We start from the raw sequence: 10,325 nt of genomic DNA on the forward strand, positions 1-10,325 counted from the left end.
CATACACCAGTTCAACACTGCAAGTTAAACAACAGCATTTATGTGTATTTTATCAGCCATCCTAATAAATGTCTGACAGAGCTTCCCTTCATGAACACACAGTCAAATAAAAGCACGAGTGTAATCATAAATCACTTGCATGTAATAGCTAAGATGTTAAAATCTGACATGATGGACTTCACCGACTAAACACAACTCATAAAAGCTTTGTCTTAAATGCCCATGTTCAGAGTCCAACCACCACATAGTTATGTGTTTTAATAGAACACAAAACATGTTCAACAACGTGTTAAACACATTAAATATGATGAGCACAGTCAAAGACTAGAGGGCTAAATTGACTAAACAAGCACAGACCACTGTTATCGGTGATATTAGACATTGCAGAGTACTCCTTCAAATTTAGACCTGCTCCCTGATAGCACTCTCAGACTCATGATGGACAGTGATGGGCAGATAAAAAAAAGTGTCAAAATCGCAGAGATATCGTCAGTACCTGGCATCTGCATCACCCATAATGCCACTGGACCACCAAAAATTCAGTTGGACGTTTGGGTGTGTTGTGATCGTAGCGGCTAATGTTGCCTCGAGCCTTTTGACTCAAGCTGAGCTGAGCTCCTACAAGAGCTCACTTACTTCTAGCGCCACACCAGAATATTTGTTTGATTTTTCAAACTTGTAATCCGCTCAGCCCAGCTCAAATGATTTGAGGTAATTTATTAGATTTCACAGAGCTCCATCTGGAGCCACAGCTATATATATTGTTGTATTAAGTCTTCTCTTTGTTATGAATTGCTTAAACTACTTTAATTTTTTCTCTCCGAGAAATGGCTGATAATAATATCAACATCCTATATTGTGATAAACTACATGATCTGGAAAAAGTTATAGAGAACATGTTTTGTGAATGAAAGAATCAGATGGGAAAGTCTAATTTTCTCAAATCCAGCTAAAGTCATACCTGACAAATCAAGGTGTTGTGTCACACTGATGCAAAAATGTGGGGCAATAAATAGCATGGCAAAAACTCCTCATGTCGTCAAACCCTAAATCAATGGTTTTGTAATGCAATTATTTATTTTTGATTTGAAAATATTGAAAAATAGCACGAAATACCGGCCTCCGAAAAACAAAAATCAGTGGAACCCCAGTGCATGCACATCCCAAAGCAGTGCCTCCAATCTAGCAGTCCTGATCAGTAGCAGTGGAGCTTGGGGAGGAAAAAAGGGGGACAAGGGGGCCGGTGTATAAATAGCTTTGGTGCCCAGTTGCATAGCAACCGATGCCATCTTGCCGAGGTGTAACGCCCCTCACCACGCCCCTTGTCCTGACTGTTCTGTTCCATTTTCCTCCCTCTGCAGTCTGCCTCACCATCAAATACAGCCTTGCAGAGCCGAGTGTGTCCCTGTGTGTGATTTAAAGAGGTGGCCTGTCCGTCAGACGGGCTGCGTGATGTGTTCAGTGGCATGGCTTTTGTTTGTCACAAAGAATTAAGAGGAGTGGTGTGTGCAAGTAGGACTATCTGTGTGTGTGTGTGTGTGTGTGTGTGTGTTTGTGTCTGTCTGTCTGTCTGTCTGTCTGTCTGTCTGTCTGTCTGTCTGTCTGTCTGTCTGTCTGTCTGTCATGGTGGTGCTTTGGTGAATCATCAGTGTCAGGCAGCAGAGTGGGAAATGTTTTACAAATGCTGCCTGTCAGGAGGGAGGAGACCATCCCCCGGAGGTTTCAATCACCCCCCGAAACCGCCCCACCCCGACTCCCTCCATCCTTCCATCTCTTCCATCAGAGGTGCTAATGAGCCCAGGAGAGGTGGTGGGGTGGCGGGTGGTGGTGGCGGGGGGGGGGGAGCAAGATAGTGCAAATGAGGTGATCAAGTCATGCTGGGTGTGTGTGTGACTGTGTTTTTGGACTATCCATCACACATGAGTGAGGGAATGCTGCATGTTGGATTCGGTGATCCGGCATCGCAGTGATGCGAGTGCCAGGTTGTGACACGAGGCGAGTGTGTAATAACTCGGTCCTGCCGACACGACTCGGCCTGCACAACCTGTAAAGCGACTGGACTGAGGCGCTTCCCCGCGGCGCCCAGGTTATTCCAATTAGTTCTAATATTAGGATGTTTCTGCTCCAGACACGGCTCCACTATACACATGTACCTTGTGCCAGCTAGCAGTAAGAAAGAAGCCTTTCAGGCACCCAAGCACACAGCCACGCCAAACACAGCAGCCACTTCTGGAAACCACTTGGCACACACCCACATCCCTGTTGTGAGCTGCATGCTGGAAGTGTGTGAGAAAGCCAGAGAAGACCTTGGGGTGCTACCTGAAGCATTTTACCAGCAGTAGATTAATACAACATTTAACAAATTACATTTAAACATGTATAAATAAACCAACATTAGTTAGATCTATTCCAGAAATGTCTTCCAGCTATTTTATTGCATTTATGCCAGAACAAGACAACCACACTAGCAGCTCTGTGAGGCTGTAAAGCTCCCTGTTAAGACCTCATGAGATTCAAGTTGGGAGCCAAAAACTGTTTTTTGATATTTAAAGTTGTGGTGAAGTAAATGTAATAATTTAGAGGGTGCTGACAGGAAATGAATTTCAATAATTGTTTCTGTAAACATAAATAAACGTTTTACTGCCAGCAGAAATTGTTGTGTACATATGTTAGCAGGCAAATTTCCCAACATGCACACTAAGACCAATCACAAAGTACAGCTGAGGCTGATGTAAACCAAAATATGTGATATTCAGAGCATAAGACTGTGAAAATCTATCAAATTACATGGTAATCCATTCAGTGCTATGTCAGACATTTCACTGAACACCACTCATGTCAACCTGCTGGAGGGATCAACAAGTCATGTCACGATACAAAATGAATCTCTGTACACAATTTAGTGCTAATCCATCTATTAAATGTAGAGATATTTTGACCTGCTGGTGGCACAAGATGAAAAGTCAGGGGATCAGTAGCCAGTAGGATTCATCCTCTGGGTACCACGAATGTCTGTACAAAATTGCATAGCAATCCATCCTGTAATTTCCACGATACGGCCGACTGAACCTAAATGGTGGATCAACAGACCGACAATCCCTCCATGTGACTTGCATACATACTTAAACCATCTTCATACAGCCCCAATAATACTTTCATACTGATCCTTTTCTGTGTTTTCAGCTTTCAATAGTGACAGCTGCAGAGAGAGAGAGAGAGAGCAAGGACTGAGTCTGGAATCGAACCCATGTGACTGCGGTCAGGACTTGATAGATCGGGCACAGACTCCACCAAGTGAGCTACCAGGGCACCCCCGGAGAGATAGTCTTTTACATGTAAACTGCTGTCTGAATGTTGCTGAATGATGATGCCTTGTGTCCTGTGAGGTTTTTTTTTTTCAGTCCAGCTCCTTATCATGTAACTGTTTGCAACAACAAACGAGCTTACAGAAGAGACTCTCTGAAAAGTTAAAATTAGCTGCATAAAGCTAAATAAAATATCCCATCATCCCATCTCATAACCGTGGGCTGCATTGCCCCCCACCTCCCCTGAAAGTTCCGTCATATTTGCGAGATGATGTAGTGCTTCATTTACAGGAATTGATATGGGCGATAACCACAGAGGACAAGATAGAATTACCTGACACAGGGGTTTTATTTCACTATTTATCCTTCAGTAGCCATGTAACAGGGGGAAAAGTAGCATTGCGTTTCTTGGTCTGCTTGCCATGCACATTTATGACTCTACAGTGCAATGTTACACATGTTTACTGCCCACTGTTTTCACCAAAGCAACACCTGTAAATGAGAACGGAAATATGTGGAAGATTGTCAAACGAATGACTGTAGATTTCAATTACCAACTTCGTTTGAAAGAATTCGCTTGGTGGAAACGAGCTGTGGCCGTAATTCCTAAGAAGACGCTCTGTGACTGTGATTAAGGTTGGTAGAACATTTAAGAAAATCCTCAAGGGCACAGTGTCTTTTATACAATGTCTGCCAATTAGCTCCCTAGTTAGCACAAAAGCAATACCAACCAATTACATTTTTCACCGTTAGTCAGGCTTCAGGGAATTTCATACATAGGAGGAAGATTCATCAGCGCATCCTGCTGATGTTGATACTTGCACCATCTAGAGCTGTGAAGTCAAACAAGCAGGAGAAAGTGTAACAGAAACGACAACAAACCAAAAGCAAAGTCAGAAGGTCAGCTGACTGGGAGAGTCGATGCGTTAATGGACATTTGATGGTTCTAATTAGTAATGTGCAAAGCTGCAGTGCATACACAGAACCGGCCATCTTGTGATTTAAAAATTACCTAGGATAGATGCCGCTGACCATGTCCTGAGTCAGGAGATCGGAGGCTGCGTGGCTCGGGCCAGCAGCTTTCGACAAGAGCAGTACGACCAGTCCCCTCATCTGAAGGTTGTTCTTGCTGTCGTAGACAAAGCCTCTGTAAAGAAACACAATCAGAAGATTAAAATACAAACAACAACTGTAGATAGACAGTTTACCACTGTAAACTGTGAGTAATAAGGTGGTCCAATAGCAGCGTGTGAAAAAAATATTTTCTTCATAATTTGTCGCAATACAATGTATAGTCCAATCTTCTATAATAGCAACATGTAGCATGGCTTTTATGTTTCTAACATCTTTCCCTACACCTTTCCCCCTTCTGTTTGGTCTGGTTCCAGCTACACACTTCACCCTGTTTTAATGAGCAATGTGAGCAACATTGTGTAACTTTTCTACCATAAAATAACTGATTTTAAATAATACTGAAAAAAATCAGATGAATGGTGTCTTGATCATTCCCAGTCTGGGCCTGGTACGTCTGTTGTCATACTATGTAACTTTGTGCTTCAGGTACAGAAGTACACACAAAGCTTTACGTATGTAATGCACACACCCCATCAACTATTTGACTGATTTTGGTGAAACTGGATCATATTTTCAAATCAGAGTTTCCTGATGGACAGCAAAGCAAAATGGAGCAAACTGTAGCTGCTGTCAGCTCATGCCAACTAACTCTGTTAGCCGCTCTGCCCAGACTGTGAGCTCAGAGCACCGGGGGGTGGTACTGTCTGTACCACAGGTGTTTTGGACTACCAACCAGAGGAGGTTTTCAGGGCTTGGGTCCTGGGGAATACTGACAGGGGGGCAGAGTCTGAGTCGTGCCAGAACTGGAGCTGAGCAAACAGGAAATGTATCAGGCTTAGCAGCCTCTATGGACATAATGACAGAACAGGATGTTGACAGAGGAAGCTGAGAAGAGGAGGAGGCATAAGCCGCCAAACAAGAGTAAATCTGGAACTGTCTTTTAGTCGTTGATGAGAGCTTCGCGGAATAAAAGAACGATGACGAGAATGGCCACTAACAAACGTACACTTCTTACTTGGGGAAAGGACACACCTTTCCTGAAATCAATTTTCTCTCACCATTCTCCTCCATAGTGCTACAAACTGGAGATTTAGTGAAAGCAAATCACTTCATAACACATAGAGAGCTTTTGAAATGGAAAATGGATGTCCCAGGCAGGGTTGCAAAGGGTTACAAAAGGGTTGGAAGTTAAACTGGGGAATTCTGGAAATATTCCAAATAGGAAACTCCATGGGAATTCTGAAAATTAATGGGAATTTATGGGAATTAACTGGAAATTGAGGGTAATTTAAATTGTTGTTGTTTCATATCCAAACATAAATGCAAACATTTTGTTTTGTCATAAGCAAACATCCATGCAAAATAATAAAATATTTTTTTTTCAACAGATTTATTTGTAAGTAGAACTTTATGAAGTTATTTTATTTAACAATATTATATAGCCCACAAGCTCAAATGTGTGGCTTCAATAGTCTTGTGCTCCGGGCTCTAAAGTGTGGTCCAGGTTCAAGAAATCATCTGTGCATGTGATGGAGGAATGCACAGTGCAGGTAGGGGGTATGTCCTGAATATCCCTGCAGTATGCAGCGTGCTATGTGCATGTGATTGAGGGATCGCAGATATTCAAGTGCCCTTGCGTGAAATCTGGTTGTTTTAGTCAAAATTATGCTAAAATATATATTTACCCAACTATATTTAAGTTCTCTGTTAATGGCCAATCTTCAGTTTCCTAAATTCACAGTTTATTCCTGTTTATTCTCATGGCAAGTTTGCAACCCTGGTCCCAAGCAACGTTATACAGTGTGATTATGTTAACAAGCACACGAATTCCACATGTTACTGCCCTGACATCTTTGGATTGGTTCTGCAATGCAATCTTTCTAGCAACAAAGGCTATGAGAAAGTCTTCGCTGAGTGAAGCTTATAGTCCAGGTGTTGAGCAGGTAAAAGATGCTGAAATGCTACAGAGAGCTGAGGGGAGATTCTCTGTGGGTTCATCATTACGAACAATCCCGTACACATTACAATAAGTCACTTGAGCCATTGTTAATAGAAGAATATTGATTATAGCAGCTTTAAAAGGTGTTTAGTGTGTTACTCATGTTTCCATTAACATGTTAAAGAATATCAAGATGCAATGAGAAAAAAACACACACACACACACACACACACACACACACACACACACAGGGCAATTTAAACGTGATATATATGTATACACACACTATACACAACAGTAGATTAGCCCTGCACATTGGCTTGATGTTATTTCATCTTTGCTAAAGATGAAATAACATCAAGATCAACATCAAATGGTAGAAAAAAATAAAAGGAATATAATTGATCATTTTTGCTGCAGGACTGAAGGTTTCCTTTGGGTTTGGGAGGGTGGAGTTGGTGGTGGTGGGGGATACTCCCCCCCCCCAGCCAACAACCTTCTGACACATTCATAGAAACACACACACACACCCACCAAGACACACACGGTGCACAGTGGTAGCTGACTGCATGGAGGGCAGATTAAATATCTTTTTACTCTCTCTGGGGAGCGGTTAGACAGAGCACCTCTAATCCTGTCCCTATGGGAGCCCCTTGTGCCATGAATCACGCTCTCGTTAGGGGCTCCGAGGCAGACAAGCGGGCCACGCCCCCCTCCGCTCGATGCCCAGACACCGGCCTCACCAGCCCACCACAGAACCCCCACCACCTCCACCCTTTCTGACCCACCCCTGCACCACAGTGGGGGGTTGGGGAGGGGGGGTGGGTGAGGTGGAGGAACCCGAGACAGAAGAGTGGATGCGAGAGATAAAGCATGAAGAGAGGGAGGGGACGGGGGAGAGATGGAGGCAAAACAGAAATGAGAATGCGAGAAAAGATGACAGAAGAAATACATTAGTGATTCACAGCATTCTGGTACTGAAAGGGGGAAATAATACACAAACCCCGAAGCTTTGTTCCTTCCCACAAACACATAAAACACCTCACACTGCTTCAAAAGAATTTTTACGATATGGCTGAAACTATGTAGGGCTGTCTTTCATTGCAGCTCATGAGATTTATTCACGGTCACTAATTTTTTACTCAGTTGGAAATTAGGGGCTAGTTTGGCACACTGATGAACGCAGACGCATCACCTGCTGAATAGAAAATGGCTAGAGAGCAAAAATTATGAAGCTGCTCTCCTCTTGGGGAGTCCTGGTAAGCCAGTGGCCTGAGGGTGGGAGATGATTAATATTTATGTCACTATCCACACCAGCATACATCAATCAATCACAACCGCCCTCCCGCAAAGGGGTGGGGCACGGATGATGTGGAAAGAGAGAGATGGTGACGGCTACAGAGAGGAAGAGAGGGAGCGGAAAGAGAGAAATGGGCTGCTGTCATTTTAAAGGGTTGTGAACAGGTCACCACGCCTTCCACTCCGCAATTGCAGCACAGGAATTCGGGAAGTTTAGTCGCCGTATGCAGGGGTTGGACTTGATGCATGCAAATGTATGACGTGTGTGTGGTGTCTTATTGATCCTGTGTCTGCCTTTTTTTTTTTTTAGTATTGAATGGATGAGCAAATGTGTCCAATATACAGTACCTGGATTTTTTTTTCCTCATAAGGACAGAATTCATGCAATGCATCCGTCTCTCCTGTGCACAGCAGATACCTGTATAGATTACGATCATGATATGTTTAGAAAATTGCCCGACTGTTTATTCCAATTTCCGGGATTAGATTCTCACAATTCCAAGAAGCCTGGTGTGCAGCAGGTACTTCTCGGCGGCGTGGGGATGTGCCTCTAGCTTTGAAAACACTTCCTCGGAAAACTTAAAGTTGGTTTTTAATACCTTAAAATCTTTTTTTTTTTTTTTCTGAAGGGTCCAGCACACACACACCATAAGATATTTTTTATATTCATGCTTCATGTTTGTCTGACTGGTGTGAACTGGGCAAGGTTCAGTTGGAAAGGCCTGATGTCATGTACTTTCAAATCAAATCAAATCAAATAAATTTTTATTTGTATAGCCCAAAGTCACAAAGTACATTTGCCTCAGATTTTCTAAACATATCATGATCGTAATCTATACAGGTATCTGCGTGCACAGGAGAGACGGATGCATTGCATGAATTCTGTCCCTTATGAGGAAAAAAAAATACAGGTACTGTATATTGGACACATTTGCTCATCATTCAATACAAAAAAAAAAGGCAGACACAGGATCAATAAGACACCACACACACGTCATACATTTGCATGCATCAAGTCCAACCCCTGCTACGGCGACTAAACTCCCGAATTCCTGTGGCTGCAATTGCGGAGCGGAAGGCGTGGTGACCTGTTCACAACCCTTTAAAATGACAGCAGCCCATTTCTCTCTTTCCGCTCCCTCTCTTCCTCTCTGCTGAGCCGTCACCATCTCTCTTCCTTTCCACATCATCCGTGCCCCACCCCTTTGCGGGAGGGCGGTGTGATTGATTGATGTATGCTGGTTTGGATAGTGACATAAATATAATCATCCCCACCCTCAGGCCACTGGGCTACCAGGACTCCCCAAGAGGAGAGCAGCTTCATAATTTTGCTCTCTAGCCATTTTCTATTCAGCAGGTGATGCGTCTGCGTTCATCAGTGTGCCAAACTAGCCCCTAATTTCCAACTGAGTAAAAAATTAGTGACCGTGAATAAATCTCATGGCTGCAATGAAAGACAGCCCACATAGTTTCAGCCATTCGTAAAAATTCTTTTGAAGCAGTGTGAGGTGTTTTATGTGTGTTTGTGGAAAGAAACAAGCTTCGGGTTGTGTATTATTTCTCCCCCCTTTCAGTACCAGAATGCTGTGAACACTAATGTATTTCTTCTGTCATCTTTTCTCGCATTCTCATTTCTGTTTTGCCTCCATCTCTCCCCGTCCCCTCCCTCCCTTCATGCTTTACTCTCGCATCCACTCTCTGTCTCGGGTTCCTCCCCCCTCACCCACCCCCCAACCCTCCCCCCCTGTGGTGCAGGGTGGGTCAGAAAGGGTGGAGGTGGTGGGGGTTCTGTGGTGGGCTGGTGAGGCCGGTGTCTGGGCATGACCGGAGGGGGGCGTGGCCCGCTTGTCTGCCTCGGAGCCCCTAACGAGCGTGATTCATGGCACAAGGGGCTCCCATAGGGACAGGATTAGAGGTGCTCTGTCTAACCGCTCGCAGAGATAGTAAAAGATATTAATCTGCCCTCCATGCAGTCAGCTACCACTGTGCGCCGTGTGTGTCTTGGTGGGTGTGTGGTGTGTGTGGTTCTATAATGTGTCAGAAGGTTGTTGGCTGGGGGGGGGCGGGATACCCCCCCCACCACCACCAACTCCACCCTCCCAAACCCAAAGGAACCTTCAGTCCGCAGCAAAAAATGATCATTAATTCCTTTTATTTTTTTCTACCATTTGATGTGATCTTGATGTTATTTCATCTTTAGCAAAGATGAAAATAACATCAAGCCAATGTGGCAGGGCTAATCTACTGTTGTGTATAGTGTGTGTATATATATATATCACGTTTAAATTGCCCTGGTGTGTGTGTGTGTTTTTTTTTTTTTCCTCATTGCATCTTGATTATTCTTTAACATGTTAATGGAAACATGAGTAACACACTAAAACCTTTTAAAGCTGCTTAACAATATTCTTCATTAACATGGCCAGTGACTTTATGTAATGTGAACGGATTGTTTCGTAATGATGAACCCCAGAGAATTCCCCTCAGCTCTATGTAGCATCTGTTTACTGCTCACACCTGACTATAAGCTTCACTCAGCAAGACTTTCTCATACCTTTGTTGCAGAAAAGATTGCATTGCAGAACCAATCCAAAGACGTCCAGGCAGTAACATGTGGAATTCGTGTGCTTGTTCAACATATCACACTGTATAACGTTGCTGGGACCAGGGTTGCAAACTTGCCATGATAATAAACAGGAATCAACTGTGAA

The 10,325-nt window shown here is 43.6% G+C and overlaps 1 protein-coding gene across 1 annotated transcript in view; it reads right to left on the reverse strand.

Annotated features, from left to right (window-relative positions):
- pdss2 (prenyl (decaprenyl) diphosphate synthase, subunit 2) overlaps positions 1-10,325 on the reverse strand; it is a 30,184-nt gene that overhangs the window by 13,007 nt on the left and 6,852 nt on the right. The window contains exon 2 of the mRNA XM_010738230.3: positions 4,318-4,452. Within this exon, the coding sequence (XP_010736532.1) occupies positions 4,318-4,452 (135 nt within the window). The remainder of the gene's footprint in view (positions 1-4,317; positions 4,453-10,325) is intronic.

Source organism: Larimichthys crocea, chromosome XXIV (assembly GCF_000972845.2).
Source record: "Larimichthys crocea isolate SSNF chromosome XXIV, L_crocea_2.0, whole genome shotgun sequence".
In the NCBI taxonomy this organism is placed as follows: Eukaryota; Metazoa; Chordata; class Actinopteri; family Sciaenidae; genus Larimichthys; species Larimichthys crocea.